The 21,851-nt window shown below is 41.7% G+C and overlaps 1 protein-coding gene across 1 annotated transcript in view; it reads right to left on the reverse strand.

The window, feature by feature from the left end:
* Positions 1-21,851, reverse strand: part of CFTR (CF transmembrane conductance regulator) — an 89,436-nt gene that overhangs the window by 247 nt on the left and 67,338 nt on the right. The window contains exons 22-26 of the mRNA XM_059817050.1: positions 17,064-17,306; positions 13,221-13,376; positions 5,108-5,197; positions 1,865-2,037; positions 1,406-1,511 (exon numbers count right to left, since the gene is read on the reverse strand). Of these exons, the coding sequence (XP_059673033.1) occupies positions 1,406-1,511; positions 1,865-2,037; positions 5,108-5,197; positions 13,221-13,376; positions 17,064-17,306 (768 nt within the window). The remainder of the gene's footprint in view (positions 1-1,405; positions 1,512-1,864; positions 2,038-5,107; positions 5,198-13,220; positions 13,377-17,063; positions 17,307-21,851) is intronic.

Consider the following 21,851-nt stretch of genomic DNA (forward strand, 5'->3'; position numbering starts at 1 on the left):
GCTGACAGAATTCAGCTAACACAACTAAGGGAGCAGGGGAGAGACATGAAGACGTAACAGAGATCTTCAAACAGGAAAAGCCCAGTTTACAGTTTGCGATCTCTAATTATGACCATAAAAACAGATGTTAAAATTTTAATATGTGGAAAAGGTGCCTTATTGCTCAAGTTACAAAATGTTGTTGGGCTTGCTGGTTTCTCCTTGCAACTTGATTTTTACCTCTGAGATTGTTTGTTGAAGTCTCCATGTACTGTGGCATTTCCTCAGTACTGCTAAATTGCCAGGTTAAGAAAGTGTTAACTGCAGAAAACAGAGTTATATCACAAGCAGAGGGAGAAGGCTGCCAGCAAGGTGCCAGGCCTTCTTTGCTTTCTTCTCGCCAAACAAGGAAGCGCTGCTGGCCTTTGTTTGAAGGAAACAACAGGTTTGCCCTGTACGGCTGTGCCAGCCTCCCCTGTCAGGCAGCAGTCGGAAAAATCAGGCTCCTCCGCTGGCACTGCAATGCCAGCACGTCTTGGGTGAGGGCACAGGTCTGACAGGAAAAAGCTTTTAGCAGCTCTGTTGCTAAAATGTTGTTCGGACAGCAGGAAACCTGCTCCGGGCAGAGGCTGCGTGCTTGCCGGGGCTCTGCCAACACTCATCCAGGAGCAGCACGTCCAAAAGGACGTAGAGTCTTCCTATTGACTAGCCTGCTTCAGACTGTATTCCTCCTGCTGTGCTAATACACCCAAGCAAATACACATGGAAAAAGATGTTTCACTCAGCTAATAAAATGAAGGTCCTCTCTTATGGAACAGTCAAGAAGGAACCTCATTTTTAAGAACAATTACATAACTTGCCTTTTATTTCCTTTACTAACCATTTTTATGTAACAAAGGAAATACCTCAGGACTTCAATACTTTGTCACCTTGATTAAACAAGAAAGGAATATTCAAGTGCCTTGGTGAAAGAAATCAGCGATTCTAACCATCAGATGTTTTCTCAGGAAACCCCTCTGCCCCATGGAGCCTCCCATTGCTCAAGAGCAAGTGCAGCTGTTTCTGCATTAGCAGAGGTAAAGCTTTGTGAGATGCTGGGATTTTTCTGGAGCTCCTGAGCCAATCAGCAATACAAGACACGTGGATCAGCAGCTGGGTAACCTACACAACTGTCCTTGTGGTTGAAAGAAGGAATCCAGCTCTTCCATAATGTGACCCAGCTCGTCTGAACACAGGTGCCTATGACAGCTCATGTGAAAGAAAGAGCAAACAGCAGCCTGCTGCTCTTCTGCAGGTGACTAGGTTGCTCAACTGCCGTGAATAACCCCCATCAATCCAGCCAACTTCATCAATTCTGCTTGATGTGTTTTGCACATTCATCAAATATAATGAAACAACAGTACGTGAGACTACATGAAATGCTCACCAAAAATCGCTGGCACTCCAGCATCGCCTCCAGCCTGTGTTCAGAGAGTATCACCGTGCAGTTGGCAAACGCATGCTTCAGAGTCTTCCTAATCACTTGGGAAGTTCTGAAAGGCAAACAAGCATCAGGGTTTAGACTGCAATGTACATGCCAGCACAGCTCATAACTTTATTGATGGTATTTAATAGTCTAGCTGCGTGTTGTAAAGCTCACATGCATGGACAACAACACTCTGCAGTGTCTCAGTGTGCTGCATTTCTGCCGTGAAAGTTCGTATCAGCCATAAAGCTGAGGTTGTAGCTAGGCTTCCCTGATGCCCCATGCAGAATTACTAACATACATTACTGCAATCAGATTTAGTAACAGACCAGGCAAGTTACTGATGGTCTCTTTCGGTTGTGCTGCCTCACTGATTTTCTTATTTCATATAAGAAGATAGAACAAATGATCAAAACATACACAGGGTCCAGGTGAGCGCTTGGTTCATCGAGCAGCAAGATTTTAGCTTTGCTGAGAACAGACCGGGCAAGGCACATCAGCTGTTTGTGGCCGTGACTGAGGACGCAGCCTCCATCCACAAGAACAAAATCAAGCTGGCCTGGAAATTGCTCAATTACAGACTTCAGCCCAACCTGCCAGAAAGAAAAAGGACAGGAAAAATCGGTGAGATACTGCTGACTGTGGGTATGGCAACCAATGCCTTTAATTTCCTTGCCTTTCATTTCTGACAGCGAAGAGAAAATATAAATTGATGAAAAGGAGAATCTGTCCTATAAAGACTACAAGCTAGTAGCTGGATGATGTGAAAAGCACTGAAATATCTGGCTCTTACAACATGCTAGGATTTATGTTGGGAAGCTGAGAGTTAATGCTTCATTTGTTTGTCACATACAATGAGTTTTGGCATTTTGACCAAAACATTCGGAGTTAGCAGGCTAGAGAAAGCAATATATTTGGAACCTTTTATTCAGCAGCAATGTACGTCATTTGAAATGTTAAGAAAAGTGATTTTTGAAAGGAAACCAGGCCTCTTTGGTTACTAGGAGGGTAAAAAGAAAGGACCAAAATTCACATGCTACATTACAGCAACAGAGAAAATAACCCAGGTCACCACGGCCGTTGTCTCTATGGCTCTGAGAGCGTTTCCATCTGCTCCTTTTGCTGCCCCAAAGGTCTTGTGCACTTTGTTCATACTAATGGCATCACAGGCTTCCCTCTAGCACCGCTGAGAAAATGTTTAGAGGGGTGCCCATGCCAAGTGAAGCTGCTTCACTTGGACCAGAAACCAGAATCCAGCCCAGGAGATGTCTTCTGACTGTTTCTTCCAGTGCTCCTTTTTGCTCTCATTGGGAGATATATTTTGTACACCTCAAAGCAAAGCTTTGCACCTTCCACAGGTCCAAACTGACTGTGCTCCTTGGCCTAATCAGCAGCATTTACAGAGAAATATGTGAGTTGCCTTACTCCAAAAGACATTATAAAAATGCAATGCAACCCGAGTGGTTTATGAAGAGCCCCCCTTGGATTTTTTAAATATTGCTGATCTGCAATTAATTTTCATTCCAGGGCAAAAAAAATTTGAATTCCTCCTTTGTGTTTCCATTTTGCATGGAAACCATATTAAACTGGGGTGTGTGGGTACCTCTGTTGAGTTTCTGAAGAGTTCATGATTTTATTTATAAGCAAATATTAAGGCCACTGCTTTGTTCCTCGTTCCTATTTTGAACACACATCGTGTCCTTTAATGAAATTTTGCAACTAATGGCTGGAAAAGGTGCTTTCTTCTTAAAACTGCACAAGGTCTCTCTGTGTACCTGTAGGGTCCAGACAGCTGACTGCAAGAGTAAAACTGAGCCTCAAAAGTTGACACAAGTCTGATGGATTCAGGCGCTCAAATATGGGGACAATAAAAAGTGAAACACCTGACATCTGTTCAGACAATGCCTTGCTCTCTGCAGCCGATTGTGAGGAACATAAAAGGCTGATGCTGATCTCAGCAGGATCCTCTAAATCCTCAGCAGGCAACGTGGGCCAGGGATAAGCTGATAGTTAACTTTCTTTCTGTGCTGTGCTCCTGAAGTTACCCTGACTCACTGTTGCTAACAAGTCATATTCCAAGAGCATGAACTTTGTAAACAATCCAGTCACTCCTACTAAAAAGTATTACAGCTCTTTTTCTTTTCTATTTGCTTTGCTCTCTCGCCTGTGCAATGAAAAACCCTGTATCACGTATGGATTTGCCAAACTCCTTAATGATAAACACTTCAAAATAATTTTTTTCACACTGTTGTAAATGAGGTTTAGCTCTTTAAAATCCCAGGCTCAATTCACACGCACAGTGAAAACTATCCTCAAAAGCAGAAGTAGAGCTTGTCTTTTTCAAGAAAGCGGATGTTAATCCATACTCCATTTTTTTCCGAGCCTCAGAGAAGCGGAGAAGCGCAGCACCCTGTTGCCTCTGCTAGGACCAGCTGAAAAGCTCCTGTCACATCATTTAACCAAAAATGTCATGATGTTTTTATTTGACACAAAATTACTCATAGCAAGTGTCTACTTCCCTCTTTTCCAAACATAGGGAAGAAATTAGATAAACCCAAAAGAGAGAGAGCAGAGACAGAGTTAACCTCCTGGATGGGAAAGCAGGAAGCTTTTGGATTAAGTCCCACACTTGTAAGCATTTTCTCATACTTGAGACTTACTGTGAACAAGGAAAATGGCACCAGTTCATTATTGAGTCTGTATTAATCAGGTCATCCCTACCTTGGAAATAGAAATCTGCTTTCTACGCTGCAGCTCTTTCCCTCCCCTAACTCTCATCTGCCTTTTCTCAAGGCATTACGTACACCTGTGCAACCTATTAAGCACTATCAGAGCCAATAGGTGGCATGTGACAACCATAATGCATGGGGTTCAGCTCAACATGGAAACAGAACTGTAAAAATCTGACCCCTAATCTTGAAAAAAAAAAATGTTGCTAAAACCTCAACATAAAACTGGAAGAAAACCTTCAGGTTCATAAAATCTAGTATTCCATGATTCTTATTTTCCATGGAAGAGGCAGCTGTCTGTGACACAAGCAGTATGTAAGCCTGAATGCAGTGTCAGAGCGTGCTCCTTCTCAGCTGGCTTTACGTTGGCCTGAGAATTGCAATAATGGGAAAATACTTGGAGGAAAAAATTTTCTAAGCTGAATATAAGTATGTCCTATTGCAGTAACACCAGTCTTATTTCTAGGACAGGCCACAGATATTTTTCATTTTTTTTTCTGGCCTCCAAAATGCTTATTAGTCCTTTTTACACATTTTGTTAAAAAAATGCCTTGTAGATATTTCATATATTTGCCAAAGCATTAAAATGAGAAAAGATTACAGGATGTTTTGCTGTATCAGCTTCCTCCACTTTTTTTTCTCCCAGGGTCACCCAGCAAAGCCAAACATAAAACCTCACCTACGCTAAATCACTGCATGAGGAACCCAGACTGTGCTGTATGGAAGTTTATCTTTTTTTTTTTTTAATCTCTGACAAAGGCGTCTTTTTATTAGGTAATAAGGAAACATGGTTTATAGCATATCATTATCTTTCCTCAACACTTTTTTTTCTGAGACTCTATATAAATGTAACATAGGACAACCATTTGACCTACACTGCACTCTACTGTAACCACTTCACCAGAGCGATACAAGTAACACTGAACAGTTTTACCTCCTCTGCAACTTTCCATATTTCTTCATCATTCCACTGCCCATAAGGATCTAAATTCATCCGAAAAGTTCCAGAAAATATGAACACTTTCTACGAGAAAAAAGATATAGAGACACAGGTAGATAGATACCCTGAAACATTGTGTAAAGCATTGTAAATTGTAAAGCATACAGAGAAAGAATAACCTGCCGCCATTACCAGATAGAGCTTATTGCAGGTTATTAAAAATTTGGGAAAACATTGTTCCAAAGAAAGTTATTTTAAAAATCCTTGTGTTCATTTTTGGCAATTGTCTTAATAAAAACTTACCCAAACTTGCCTGAAAAACAGTAAAAATCACATTTTAGCAGTTTTCAGGATAAAAGATTACCTATATTTCCATTTTGGAATATGCCTTTTAGAAACTATTTTTGATTCTTTATTATGTGAAACATATTCAAACAAAAAAAAAGATCGCTGACCCAAAGCGTGTATTCCCACAACTTTGTTTTGAGACAAAAAACCTCCTGGCTATTTGTCAGTATTCAGTGACACTGTCCTAAGTTGGCTTTCATCAGTGAATTTTCCTTTTTCTATTCAGTTGCGGCCACATAAATATTAGCATCATTCTGTTACCTGGCATTTCACCATGTCCCAGTCCTATCTCAAAAGAGAAGTTTTTTTCTCTCTCTCTCTCACTGTCACGTTACTGAGACATGACGCAGCATGACCTGATTCACGACTGTAGCAGCAACAACCCGCTCTCATACGAGGCTTCCCTGATTGATGCTACGGTCCATGTTCTCTCCCTGCTCTGTCCTGCACCTCCCTTCCGTCACACAAGATGAAGAGAATGCATGTTTCCTGGCACTGACAGCGCATCCTTCTTGCCCTGAAGTTTACTACTCAGTTCTGCTTTTCTCATCGGTTTAGGCAAGCAGATCTAAGCGAACATCCCTTAGATACACTTTTTTTAGCTCAGAAAGCAATGCCTCAGACAAAATTAAGTATTTGTTTAATCTCTTTTTACATGGGGTGGGCATGCCAGATGCTGGTGGAAATGAGGTTCTTCAGGGGACACTGAGGTTGCACAACATTTCTTATGAGATAAAACCAAGCTGTTGCTTTCTCTGCTGCAAAGTACACCTGCTGCATGTAGCAGGGAGAACTTGCTCTCAAAGAATGTAAGTGCGTGCCTTGTTGAGAAACATTACCATTTGCTTGCTCTTTCCTTGTACATACGGAACAAATACCAAGAGGAAAGATTTGAGACAATTATTTTCTTCCCTTTTGTCTTCCTAAAGAAAATATTTATTTAGAGAAAAACGTGTTGAAATGCCAGTGATTCACAGTCACATAATTTCTTGGAGTCTTGGTAGTCAAACGCTACCGAAAGCTGTGAAGGACTAGCTGTACCAGCAGAAAATGGCTGAGAGAATATACTTAGCAAGTACTTTCCCAGAGTTTGGCCAGTCTACCACAACTTCCATCTGACCTAACCTGGGAACTTGGCATTCTTTCATCAGATTTCAAAGTGATTTATACACACATTTACATTAATCATTTAATTATGATTAATTAAAAGTTTAAATGTGGCAGAGGAAAATAAATTACATTAATTAATTTGCTTAATTAAGATATGTAAGCCATTGCCAATAAGTTATTTGGTGTAAGAGAGAAGGAAGTACCTGATTGAAGAGACCAGAGGAGAAAAGCAGTTGCACCATGGTGCCCTGCAGTCAGTGGGGTGGATTTAAGTGCGATCATACCTTCACCACACTGCCAGGAACACACCGACCGAGCTGCAGCGGAGGCAGCAGCACATGCAGCTAAAAGTCATTGAAGCACTTTTGGTAGAGACTAGGGGAAAGAGTAGACTCTTTCCTTTATAATTGTGATTGGCAATAACCGAATGCTTTGGTGAAGTACAGCAGAGCCCTTTTCCCATGCCCTGCACTGGTTAGGTAGCGTGAGCGGGGCAACGTATTTGCAGCAGGATTAGATTCTTCCAAGTAGTGGGTGCGGTGGAAATAATAATGCTGTGGAAACAGTGTCAGACATGGGTTTGTTCACACTTCGAGCACCACACATTTAACTAATGGAATAGGTATTTTCATTTCTCAGTGGTAAAGAACAGTTAACTGAACAAACCAGTTTTAAAGAAGATAGGGCTGAGTAACATTCCTGCTGAAGTGCAGAAATGTTTTTTTTCTGCAGACAGAAAAATAAAGGGAACTACTTTCCTCAGAAACTGCTGTTATTCCTAATAACTGTGCTTTCAAGAAGCAGGGCAGTAAAAGCAAGCTATTCCCAAAAGTACATATTTTTTTTCACAAGGTAAATATTTCATTGTCCTGAATTCTGGTATTTCTCTCTCCATTTCAACACCTCCTTCCTCCCAGCTCATTAGAAACCACATAGGGTTCACTTGAGTAAATATCAGGTGAGTCACATGGGCAGTTTAGAGTCCACTTAAAAAGAAGCAGGAAAAAAAACCCCAAAATTCTTAGAAGATACACGTCTAAAGTGAAAAAAAACAAAAGTGAATCCCCTGGACTTATGTGTTGTTGATAAATATGGAAGAAGTAGAAATAAGGAGAGCATTGGAAGGGGGAATCGATGGCTGGGGACACTGGCAGCAAATCTGGAACTGTTTTCTTCTTGGTCACTTGTTCAAATTCACCCAGGATGATAATGGGTGTGATCATACAACAAATAGTTTCACAGACCTGACATCCACCCACAAGCAAAACACTTGGGAATACAAATATGGTCATGTTTGCGTTCTGATCACCCCAAATATTGTAAATCAACCCCTCTGAAGGGCATTAATCCCCCTCAACGGCTAGAGTCTCTGCGTATTGGTTACGGTGTGAGATACACCCAGCTTGGGGTGATAAGATTCCTAAGTGAGATAAGTGTTATGTGGAGAACCAAGATCCTGGAGTACCTAAGCAAATGCATACAGAGGAGTAAAGGATCAGTAGCCAAGAAGCTGCTGAGGAGTGAGAGTATCCTCTCTGTGAGTAGCTGCTGTTGCAACAAAAGACAACCCCTGTGCAGGTTCTCAGCAAGACCCATGGAACCTTGTTCCCATACGTCCCAGGGCTGGAGAACAAACTCAACATCAGCGGGAACCAGACACCAGCTCCACACACAGAGAAGTTAAGAGTAACAACAATATGACCTCCATGTAGCCTCCTCCGCTTTGTATATATTATGGCGACAATATCAACATGAAAGAAAATCAAATTGCTACGTGAATGCTTTAGTATTAGGTGTAGAATTAGAGGTTTTGTTTTCATAAGTGTTCTTTAGGAACTTTAAATTGACATTAAAATATTTACAGACAGAATAAGAGCATGGGAGCAATGAAGACCTTCTGCAAGTTTTTTGGGACCAGTTCTGTAATGTTCTCCCCTGAAGATGCTAAAACCTCTGCCTCCCATAGAGCTTACTGGTACACCCAGGTGCTGTGCTCCTGGCAACACGGAACCCATGATGCAGAAAGCAACCTATATACTGCCTGAAATGAGCATGTGAGGTTGTTAATTAATGTCCCCAGGTGCTCTGTGCATAGGTCTGGTGCAGCAGATGCTCTCCAGTATGGTGATGCTGACTCGTCTCGATGCCCTGCAGGACCCCAGCCTCTGTGGGACCCTCTGCGGGACCACCTCTGGAGCAGCGCTGCTCAGCAAGCTGCACCATGCAGGAGTGCCCTGGCACTCTGCAAAACAGCCACTCCCGTGACCTCTGCAAGTGAACAGCCCTGAAAGGTATGAGAAGTGGTGAAACAGTGCTGGAGACAGACAGGCAGAGAGACAGACAGACATAATGAACAAAGTGAGATAGCTACTGAAAAATTGGAACTACGAAGATAAAAGCTGCGAAATTTCACTTCTTAAGTAAAATAAAGGAGCAAAACTACACCCAAACTGTAGTAAACTCGTTCTCCATGCTAAACTTGATTTTAACTCTGTATGGAGTATTTACACATAGAAAACGGTGTGAGATCTGCCAGGATGCAGTGGAATAACACCCAAGAAGACACCAGAAGTCATCCCCTTCCTTTGAGCTAGCAGCACCTTATGAGGCTCAGGTTTCTCATTTATTTTAATGGAAAACTGGCTGCAGGTCTCCTGTTCTCCATTCAAAGCCAACTTTCTGAAGGCATTTTCTCAATTTGACTCCATTAAATACTTCAGGATGCAATCTGCCTGAGGACCTGTATGCAAAAGCGTTTCAGTGTGTTGAAACCAGATGCAGGAGGATGTCCTAACCCTGCAAATGTGGTGGAGAAACTCTTACAGAATAAGCATCAGAAAGGACTGCCCAGAAAGAAGGGATGATGGGCTGCAATTATACTCCAAACAGCCTGTTATCGCTGGAGTAATAGCTTTGCATGAGAATGACAAACATCCTGTAGGAGCAGAGCTCTGGTCAGGCTGTGCTTCAGCAGCGCCGGGTGTGAGGAGCTACAGGAAGGAACTTCCTTGTGCGTGCTCCAGGAAATGTGTTTCATATGATTTACCCCTTCATGCCACTGCAATGCACTGACAGCTGGATTTGAGATACTGAAAGAAACAGGTTTTTGCTTTTGCTCCAGCTCATCCTGATCCCTGACCAACCTGCAGGCCATTACAGCATCACCTGCACAGAGCAGGTGGCAGTGTGTTAGGACACTGTGTATGCTATGCAGGTACGTATCAATGAGGTTCCCACAGAGGAAAAGCACTTCTTTTCTTCTAAATTGGGACATTTAGGGATGAGGAAGAGGAGGAGAGTGTTGCAAAGTTTTCACAACGAAGCATGCGTCAGGTAGAGCTCCGTTCTCCTTTTGTTAGCAGAGCCTCTCCTGGAGACGGCCAATATCCATGTGTTGCTGTAGGCCAGCCTCCCAGGAAAGGCAAGGCAACTTCTTTTTTCCCATTCTGAAGCCCTAGTTGAATGGCAAAGAACAAAAGGCTCCCTTTGTTCTGCAGGGAAAGGCAGGGTGGCATATGCAATTTCTCTTCCCTGCTGGGAAAGTGCTGGTGAAAACTTCATTTCGTTCTGAATGTAGGAACTTTTGAGGCATAATGTGCAGTTCTTTGGCAAGGCTTTGGGACAGGAGCTGCAGCTGAAGCACACAATCAGGCTGGCAACTCCGATGACCTTCCAGAGAATAGAGGGCTGGGATTTTTTGGCATTGATCCATGTATCAGGGACTTCCAAACTGAAATAAATGTGTAATTTTGACAATGAACTAACAATGCACCTCACTAGCAGAAGGGCAAGTTACACGGCTCATGTAATAAATGTCTCTCGCATTTTGGTGATGGCTGCAGAATGATGTTTTCTATACCGTTACTGACTCAACAGTGAGTACTCAACCATGAGAATTATTAATATTTTTCACTGGGCAAAAGAGGATACTTGTTACCAAGCATTCAGTTTTCTCCTCAGTCCACACGTTCCCAAGGACGTCTGGGCATGGAAAGGAGAAACCCTGCTGGGCAACCACATCCCAAAGGAAGAAAGGGCTGAGAGCAAAAGGATGACTACAGGAGAAACAGGGAAGCCCCTTCCAATACAGAAAGTTATACTTGGCTGTCTAGCTATATCAGGAAAATTTCCCAATGGAGACATAGCTTATACTGGTAAACGCATCATTCATCCTGTACAGCCATCCTTTGGAGGACAGGTATATAACATACCTGTCCTCCAAAATAAATAGATGCAGCTGCATTTGCAGTTCACTGCATAGCTGCCTCGATCTGAAGGGGTGACTTTTTTCATGCTTGCAACCAACAGTCATGCTGCAGAACTGAACCAGCAATAATAAAGAAATAAAAGTTTACAGGAATAGATAGACGTGCAAATGTCAAAGAGAGGACAGAAAGGGTGATGACAGGTCAGCTATCAAAGGGCAGCTTGTCAAGCAAGCCTCAGATCAGCAGGCAGCATGTGACCAACCAGGCTGTTGGTAGAGCTCAGACAAGAAACAAATCCAACCAGTGGACTCACCGCTGCTCTCTTGGTTCTGTTTAGTTCGGGGTGTGTAACTTGGCAGTGAAGAAAGGGTCTGTTCTGGCAAGGTCAAAGTGCTAAAAAATTGCTGCCTTTGAGGAAATTTCAGAGCATGATTGTGGAAATGCACAGAGAGGAGAGTTGTGCCTTCTTTGCATGCCTACTTCAAATAAATACCCCTCAGGCTACTGTGGGATAACATTTTTGAAAGGGAAGCTATCACAACTCAAAACTGATCATTAAATAGAAAAATTAAATTTTGAATCCCCCTTGTGTTTGCAAAATCAAAGGCATTGTGTTTCCAGCATGAGCATTTCAGCATCTTTTAACAGCTAACAAAGCCAAGAGAGTGCCATCAGGAACAGCTCGGTCAGAGTTAAATCCCACCTCCATGACACTGAAATAGATCAGGAGTGACTGTAGTGACTGAGTGACAGTCATATTAGTGACTTCACTACAATTAGTTTGGTTTCTTGTATTGTGGTAGAAAGCCAAATTTAGCCTACATAACCAGCGGAGGGTGAAAGTGAAGACAGACCTCTGCTCTGCTATGATGGTTATGGAAAAGAAAACCACTATTTTGAAAATGTAAACCTGACAGCATATTTTTCAGTTAAATTGGCTGGCTGTTTCGGAGTCTCTCCAACTATTTTAAAGCACCTCATGTAGTCAGTGCACAACAGCATTATACCACGTATATGTTCCCTGCAACTCACCAGCTTTCTAAGACAGTAACCACCTTTCTAAGACAGTAACCACCTTTCTAAGACAGTAGACTATCTGGGAACAAACCAATGTGCACATAAAGCAGCTGGCAACTCCTTTACAGTAGGGAATGGATGTGGGGAATAGCACAATAAGGGTTTGACAACTGACAGTCAAAAGGAGATCCTTGATCCCCCTGGTTGGCCCACTCCTTGCGTAGGACAGACTGCATGTCCCCTCACAGTGTGGCAGGCTGACCTGCAACTGGTTTTCCTCTGCCTCCCAACAACACAAGTGACTCATTGGTAAGATTGCAGTCAACTGTTACTTGAATTATTCTGCCACACTCACAAGATTTCCAAAGGAATGAACATTGTTACGGAAAAGAATGTGTTTAGTAGCTGAAGAACTATCCAGTGTATAGCTTTCAAAGAAGAGAAGGCCAATACGTGTTACTCCTGTACCAATGTTGTTGGAAAGGACTGACAGCTTTCAACAATAAAAATAAAAAACATGGCATTAAAAGTATGCAGTTCATTCCATCAGTTTTGTTTCCTACCTTTACCGTAAGCAATCACTTTTTAGTGTTACTGCATGCAGCCAATAATGTTCATTTTTGAAACAGATAATCCAGAGCTGTAACTAATGTAGGACACTGGTCCAGTGGTGGGGACATTGGCAAGGGACTCAGAAGCCCTAGGTTTAATTGTTTGCTCCTCCTTAGACTATTTTTCTGTTCTAGTTATTTGAGAGTATTAGGATGCCTAAACCCATGTGAGGAGCTGTTTCCTTTTTCATCTCTGAAATTGTATTACTTCCCATACACCGGGACTGCTGCAAGCATAAATAACATGAAGCGCTCCCTTATACATGCACCATGACACGGTAATAGGAGGTGACAGCTAAAAAAGTGATGAGTCCAAGTTGGTGACCAGGTAGTGGTCTAGTAAAATACTAGAAAAGAAGTAATTCTGCTACCAGCCTGTCAGGGAAAACAGGCAATGTATAGTATCTACATGTTAACCATAATACATGATGTAGGGCTTTAGAAAACAGTAGCTGAGAACACCACTGATGGTATTTTTTTCTTCAGGTAGAACTATCTTATTTTAAATCAACACGCAAACTGTTTCAGAGGTGCAGGGATAAGCAGGCTACAAACACTTCTGTTTGAGTGTGCTGTACCTTCCCATTTATAGAAGAGTTCTTGTGTGGGTGGCAGAAAAACCCTCAAAAAGTAGAGTTTGCTGTGAATCATTGCATCCATCCATCCACACCACTCCCCTTTTCACAAAATCTTTGCATTTTTTTTCTGTTTCTCAGCATAAAGCAACTAACTCCCAGCTTGAAGGTAACTATGCACATATGGATATAGAACCAATGAAAATAAAGGCACACAAATGTATAATAATCACATTACCTGAGGAATCACTCCAAATGCCTTTCTCCATTGCTGCACACTGACCATGTTCCAGGAGACTCCATCAATCTGGATATCCCCTTCTGTATTCAGCAGTCTTAAAAATGCAAAAAGTAAAGTGCTTTTTCCTGAACCAGTTCTTCCTAAAAGGCCCACCTGCAATGCAAATCATAAAAGCAAACACTTAATTCTGCTCAGATATTAACCACAGACCAAGGCAGAAACACTTAGAGATCTCAGCAGTGGAGAACAATCCAAATGGATCTCAACGGGATAGTGAATGTTGTTCATTTGGGAATCATAAAAGCCTACAGCAGAGGGTGAATGAAACACTGGGTCAGACTCTGTTTGGTTTTGTTAGAATTAACTAAGATGAAAAATCTGTTAGTCTACCCTTAGCTGAAGAACAGAAATTTGCTTATATATTATCTTATACTGATTAGTCCATCTCTTTGTGCCTTTCCCATTTCTTGCTATGAAGACCTCTTCAGCAAAACCCAATCCAGCAGACAAAAACCAAGTCGGGAGTGCACTTGAATCACAATACTATGCTACTCCACTTCCATAAAATTGAAAATAGAGGGCCTAACTCTGATCAGACCATGAATTTGTAGTGAGATAGCTTGGACCTGAGGCAGTGGTCACAGCACACACCACCCCCAAGCAGCAATGCAAGTCCTCAGCCTGCCCAGCTGGTGCTGCCTTTCCGTACCTGTTAGGTGGGAAGAAACATAATACGCAGGGGGGTTTTTAAATGTTGTGTTTCCCTTGTGGAATTGCACTGACCTATTGCTGGAATGAGCAGTATCTGCAGTAACCACAAGCAAAAGCTGAGATTCTGCCTTTTCCAACAGCTGGGTTTTACACAGCTAATGATGTCCTGAGAGTGGGCTGCTTTTGTAGGGTGACAATGTATGTGTGAAGGTGAAGAAGGGGATTCTTCCTGCTGCCTGGCATCCTTTTTGTAACAGTGTCTCAGGCCTCCAAACCAGATGAGCAGTCTGCGCTGTGTTGCACCGACCCAGTCTATTGATTGGGTAGATTTATATTCCAACCTACAAAAAGGGCATGAGGGAAGACTCAGGAAACTACAGTTCTGTTAGTCTAACCTCAGTTCCTGGAAAAATTATGAAGAAGATCATACTGTGTACTATTGAAGGCATTTAAAGAATAATGCAATCATCAGGCACAGTCAACACAGGCGCACAAAGGGAAAGTCCTGTTTAACTAATTTGATATCCTTCTATGATAAGGTCACCTGCCTAGTGGAGGAAGGGAAGGCAGGGGATATAGTTTCTCTGGATTTTAGTAAGGCTTTTGATACTGTCCCTCACAGCATCCTTCTGGACAAGTTGTCCAACTGTGGGATCAGCATATTCACAGTGCACTGGGTGAAGAACTGGCTGAAGGGCAGGGTTCAAAGGGTTGTAGAGACCGGTGCTACAGCTGGCTGGCGACCGGTCACCAGCGGTGCTCCTCAGGGTTCAATTCTAGGGCCAGGTCTGTTCAATATCTTCATCAACAATCTGGATGCAGGAGTTGAATACACCATTAGCAAGTTTGCTGATGATACCAAACTGGGAGGTACTGCTGAACTCTCTTGAGGGACAAGTTGCCTTGCAGAGGGTTCTAGATAGATTGGAGCATTGGGCAATGATTAGTGGGATGAAATTTAGCAAGTTGAAATGCTGGATTCTGCACCTAGGACAGAGTAACGCTGGGCACCGGTATAAACTGGGAGAGGACTGGCTGGAGAGCAGCCCTGCAGAAAGGGGTCTGGGGGGCTGGTTGACAGCAGGCTCAACACGAGTCAGCAGTGTGCCCTGGCAGCCAAGAGGGCAAACTGCATCCTGGGGTGCATCAAACACAGCATAACCAGCCGGTCAAAAGAGGTGATGATCCCTCTGTATTCAGTATCGGTGTGGCCTCACGTGGAGTACTGTGTGCAGTTCTGGGCCTCATAATTTAAGAAGGGTGTGAAGGTCCTTGAATGTGTCCAGAGGAAGGCAACAAAGCTGGTGAAAGGGCTGGAAGGAATGTCCTATGAGGAGCAGCTAAGGACTTTGGGCTTGTCTAGTTTGGAGAAAAGGGGGCTGAGGGGCGACCTCATTGCTCTCTACAGCTTCCTGAGGAGAGGAAGTGGAGAGGGAGGTGCTGATCTCTTCTCTCTGGTATCCAGTAATAGGACATGTGGGAATGGTTCAAAGCTGCACCAGAGGAGGTTTAGACGGGACATTAGGAAGTATTTCTTTACCGCGAGGGTGGTCAAACACTGGAACAGGCTTCCTAGAGAGGTGGTTGATGCCCCAAGCCTGTCAGTGTTTAAGAGGCATTTGGGCAATGCCTGTCATAACATGCTTTAGCTCTTGGTCAGCCCTGAAGTGGTCAGGCAGTTGGACTAGATGATCATTGTAGGTCCCTTCCAACTGAAATTGTCTATTCTATTCTATTCTATTTGACCCTCTCAGCAAAGGAGAGCTCTCCCCTTCCCTGCTTGTTTTACATGTGCTTCTCTACAGGGCAGAGACAAATCCTCTCCAATTTAAGGAGCACTCTCCAATTCTGGAAATGCTGCCTCTGAGTCCAGGGTTCATCACAGAAATTGGATTGAGTTCCTAAACCATAGCCATTGAAAAAAGGACCTTTGTTTTAATTGCTCGGCCCCCTCTCTGAACAGTACAAAAGTATCTTTCATTTTCCATACTCCATTGCTTCAAGGGATTTTCCAGGAAGTAAATCCACCAGACTGCAGCGGCACCTGTACCTCCACGCTCCAGGAATCACAGGTGCCTCTCTTCTGAAGGCAGAGTGGTTTTGGGATGGTGCTACAGGAAGTCAGACCCCCAGTTTCAAAATTTTGGTGCCCTCAAACTTGGTAGATGAAACATTCAGTTCATGTAAACCAAGACAGACCTACCAAAGCTGGCAGAGATGGGTGCTATCCAAACTAGGAGCAAAAAGCTGCCTTGTGGCACGGCCAAGGAGCTGTCACTGAACCTGTTTTCTCATCTACGTGGGAGAGTTAAAATCTCCTCTTCATCTGTATGGCTCCAGCTCAGGAAATGGTGCGAGCCTTTCTTCCCACCCCACCAAGGATGGTCCTTCAGCATGAACTTAAAGCAAAGTGTTAAACTTCTGCCTAATTGCTGTTCCAAAACTAAAGCTTTTTCTTGAACGCAACCCTAAACACGCATGAAGATTAGTTAGAGGTTTGTCAATCTTCTAAAGAATAGAGCTGTTTATAGTTTGTTATATAATAATTCGGGGTGGCGTAGAGCCCTCATCGAATGGGCGAGACGGCACCTCCACCCTCCAGCCGCCAGAGCCAGCGGTGCGTTACCCTTGGCACAGCGGCCAGTATTCTTTCATGCCCTGCTCCACCTGGGTCAGGCTGCCCTCAGCACCTGCGCTCACCAGCAAGCTTCCCTCTCCCTAGGAGGAGGAGGTGGATGACTTCAGGCACAGGAATACAACTCATACATATACAGGAACTGCTGCATACGTATTTTATTGGTATATTCTGCTCCTCATGGCCAGCAAACATCCCCACTGTGATTCACTGAGGTATAAATAGCCTCAAGATTTCTAGGATTACTGAGGCAGATTTTCCTTGCCTTTTTTTGTTTGTAGCCAATAAACCTACAGATGAGCTCTTTTTAAGAAGAGACCTAAAACATTTCTGTTCTTCCGGTGCTTTAGATGATTACTTTGTTTTGCGACAATTTCATTTACAAAACCTTACTGAACTGAACCTACTCTTTAGTCAATGAATAGGTTTATAATGACACTTCCATAGTTAAGCTTAATAGAAGTCAGATCAAAGACAACAAAACAGTGTCTCACCCTCTGCCCTGAACTTATTGAAAAGGAAATGTTTTCTAACACAGCAGCTCCTCCTTCACCATATTTGGCTGTAAGGTCCTTCACAGTCATTTGGCCCCCAGATGGCCAGTTCTTCTCCTCCTTCGCATGCCTGTTTTTAATTACAAGGGCATCTGAAAGCTGGTTATTCTTCTGTGGCTTGATGTTTTTCATCTCTTCTGTTGGCATGTCAATGAATTTAAATATTCGTCCGACAGACCGCATCTAGGCATCAAAACAAACAGTATTCTAATTGTAATTAATACTTAGCTATCAAAGCAAATGAAAAAAAATATTCCTAATTCCTAGCCAGAACAGTGAGTCTCTTTTTTGTGTAAGCTATACCATGATATAATTTTCAAAGGTAGGATATTTCTTGTATAGAGCTCTAGATTCTATTGCTCTTGTACAACTGACATTGGTCCAAAATGTGACTCCACTCGCTTCCTTTTTAAATGGACACAATAGATCTTTCTACCTTTAAAAATGTATTTTGAAAACTGTAGATGACCTGTATTTATGAAAACAAAGTATGATCACAAAAGCAATCTTGGAGTCTTCAACCCCTTCCTCCTGTATGGGGTTGCCCAACCCAAAAACTGAAGTTCCTTGAATAACGATTGATCTACAAAGACCAGCAGACTGTGTGGGATTTGAAAGATGTAAAGCAGTAGCATCAAGTAAGTAAAGCAGAACAATTATCAGACATTAACAACTGAGTATTTATGAGAAATTATCTATAGTTTTTAACAAAAAAATAGTAGGAAGTTCCATGACAATTAATTTTATATCTGTAATTATATATATTAGGTGAAATAATCAAGTCCTGTACTGCATGAACTTGAGACAGAAGTTACTAGTATCAGTCTTGTTGAATTTTCAAAGGAGCATGGGACTAGAAGGTATCCTTTTGATATTTTTTATTTTTCTTAAATGGGTCAAGAGTCAATTAATAAATAGTTAATTCATCTCCTTCACCAGAACTTCACTGCTCAGATGGTCAGAAAACATATTTTTAAGTCTATGGACCAGTTTATTCTTTTAAATTAACTAATTTTAAATTCTAAATAGTTCTTTTTCCTAGCTGATTTCCCCATTAATTTATGGAGGGCTACCTTAGTTCCAGTCACCCTTTGTTCTTCAGGACTAAAAAACAAATCCAGGTTTAAGCCTCTTTCTTAACATATGTTCTCCTTCTCCAAACATCCCAGTTCAAATTAATCTTTCCTGTCTGACCAGAATGTACACAGCATTTTGGATGATGTTTCACAAGGACATTGTACAAATGCATTGATACTTTCCTATCTATATTAGGAATATCTCAGTTAACACATCCTAGGATCATATTCTCTTTCTTCGCAGTCACATCTTATAGTCACCCTCTGATCAAGCAGTGGTTAATCAAGCTTTCCTCCATCTTAGCTATTTCTAACCAAGGAGATCCTTACTTACAACAGAGGTTATTCTTAGCAGTCTCTAAATTCAAGCCTACATTTTGGCTACTGAAATCTATTTTATATCAGCCATTTGAGGTCACCTAATATCTTTCAGCTCCCAGCATCCTTCATGCTAACATTGCCTTTCAGCTTTGTGCCTTTGGCAGATTTCATCAACACAATTTTTTTTTTTCTTTGTTGAGAGCATTAAAAAAAGATTAAAACGAGCTCAGTCACAAATCTAATCTTTGTTGAGTAGCCTCCCTACAGCTTAATACTTACAGCTTAATGCCAGTTCCTTTCTGTCCAACTCATTAACTAGTTTACAGTTCTTGTAATAATCCCAATCTCCTTCATTTATATAGTTTCTGAAACGGAGCCACAGCCAGTGCTTTCCTGAAGACAAATAAGAACTACTACCTTGCTTTTGTCTAGATAATAAATAATTGAATACAGTTATCAGGTTAGTCTGATGCAACCCTAATGTTGGCAAACCTGAGTGAATTCACTCTGTAAGCACTGCGTCTTTGATTATTTCTTCAAATTAGTTTCTAAAAGCTGCTGCCATCAGACTGACAAACTGATGGTGGCATCAATGACTTCCCATTTCTCCTTGTTAACCAAAAGTGACAGTTGTTATTCGATCACCTGCCACCACCACTGCCAGCCTGGTGGATTAATTTGAAGTGGCCATTACCAGATCTCCATCTTCTCAGCCAATTCTTCCTGAACCATAGGATGGGATGTCTGGTCCCACCCGGTCTGCATGCATGGGGCAGCATTGTTTCAGCGCAGTTTCACAGGTTTAACTGAAATGCTCCACTGCAGAGCCCAATCACGTTTAGTTGAAGACTCTGATTTTAGATGGACTGAGTCACAGGTGGTGTATGTGTCCCTCCACAGACTGTACAGGAAATTTAGGGAGACCAGGATTCTAACTTAGGAGCTTCAGTTACATGCCTACAGGTAGGCTGGTTTTTGCATATAATTTCCACCTCAGTTACTGTAAATCCCATTTCTACCTTCTGCTTCACTTTCAACTCCCCAGATTAAACACTGTCCTTTTACTTAAAACTGAGATCAAGTATTCATCCAGAATTTGGGCCATTTGCAAGTCTAACTCTGATTTTGTCAAATCTCTCTTCTCTATCTGCTTCTTGACCTCCAACGTGTAGCTTGTTTTGGTTAACTAATCCATCTGTAGAGGCTGTCACTAATGATATACTTTTCGAAAATGTTGTTCGTCCTGGTAGTCCTAGAGTCTCCAAAATTTCCTACTGTTTTTCTCCTGCTAAGGAGGAAAAATTTCAGCCCCTCACTTGAAGAAGTGGCCTTAGTCTACATTCAGGTCCCTAAGCACCTTAGTGCAACTAACTTAATTAACTAGATTCCTCATTTTATGAAAATTTGATCTTTGTAAACAACAAGAGTAAACTATAAGATAGTGTCAATTCTTATTGGTCAGAAATTATTTGGCAAAATAAATAAATAAACAGAGAGATACCTTCATAGCTACTGCATCCAGGAGTATCTGGGCCTTATTATTAGCATTTGTTCTCTAATCTGTATTCCCAGTAATATATCTCTTCAGTGGCATTATTGAAAACCCTTTGTACATCTTTGACCTTGTTAAACTGCTTTTGTAATTTCTTCTGCAAAATGGTTCTACTTAATATATTACCATTCCTTCCTCCTTTTTGATGCAGATTGAAATACTGTTAGGTGGATTTTCCATGTGGAAGCAAATATATATATATTGCAAGGAAATACTGGGGTAATTGCTTACATCTCACCATCTTGAAACACAACTGTGACAGAAGTTTTGAAAAGCGTGCTAACACCCAAGCCTATCAATTACAATTTCCATGTCAACCCCTCTGCAAGATGGAAAGGCATGGTCATCATCACGTTGATATATGAATGTCATCTCATTTTGGTGATACAAACAGGAAGACCTTGTATCAGACTGACAGTTTTCTTCCCCTGACTGTCTTTAGTAAATCCCCACAATAAGCACCATGCATTTATTTTAATTGGTGTTTGATGTACGTTTGTTTTCAGAAATCTTGTATTTTTAGAAATATTGCCGCTTCAGAAATGAAGGTCTTTCTTTGCTTCATCAAGAGCTGTGAACTTTTGTACAGGCAGGGATTCCCTATAATTGCCCAAGAGATCCTACCATTACACACTAGCTAAAATCTGCTACAAAGCCAGCTGGACAAAGAGCCTTCCCTTACAATGGAAAATTTCATCTCTGTCCCAGCTTCCCTGACAGATTTATCAGTCACATCACATATGCAGATATTTTAGACAGCTTAATACTTTAAATCAATTCAGAAGGATGCTTTCCTGGTTCTGCAATTTGCATTATGATTTAGATCTGGGCAGAATGTAGCATAAATGTCAGTAACATTTTACAAAGATATCCATTCTTCCTTTCACAGGTAGCAATCTTCTGTCATTCATAATGACAGGTATAGTGTAGGTGACAGCAAGTTTCTTAGCCATTATTCCCATCAGCAGTGTGCCTGCTATATTCACATTCTCTAACTAATGCTTTAGAACAAAGGACTATATTTACTACTTTCATCTAAAAATGTCTACAGCATAATACACTATTTTTAGCCTTGCCTAATTGTATTTTACTGAGATTTTAATAACATTGCAAATTTTTTAATTTACTTTCTCATTAATATCACTTAAACTCTTCTTAATGTTGAAGGAGAATTCATAATATAATTATGTAATGTATATTTCCAGAAAGCGGAAGATGTAATTCTTTTACAAGTAATCTAATACGATTAATTTCATCAGGGCCTATGTTCTCTTCTGCTAGAAAGAGAGCAGTTATCCTCTCCAGACCAGACACATACAGTATTCAACGACCATGTTGCAAGACACCACCTCCTCAAAAACATCCTGTCTGGAAAGTGCAGTGTGCAGCTGAGAGATCCTATGAGAGGTTGGTCCAATGGCTCATGTTGTAAGAAAACCCTGTGCATTAAGTCACTGCAAAAACTGTGTCAATGCAGGCGGACCATACGGTTTTACTGAGGTTTCACATCTTCTGCTGTTACATTTTGGGTGCACTAGGACATATACTCCTCTTCCAAACTGTAAAAATGAAATACTTAGTTCATGTCAAACTTGTACTGATTTTTTTGCTGTTTCTCACACTGCTTTGCAGGCAGAAAAGGAAATGTTATAACAGATTTTTCTTGATTCTGTTCCCCTCCAGACGACCAACACCTCACTTTGAGAACTGTCATCCTGATGCAGATTTTACAGTCAAGTATTTAGTCTATTTAAACTTTGGAAATGGACAGTGTTCTCA

Source organism: Gavia stellata, chromosome 4 (genome assembly GCF_030936135.1).
Source record: "Gavia stellata isolate bGavSte3 chromosome 4, bGavSte3.hap2, whole genome shotgun sequence".
NCBI classification, from domain to species: domain Eukaryota; kingdom Metazoa; phylum Chordata; class Aves; order Gaviiformes; family Gaviidae; genus Gavia; species Gavia stellata.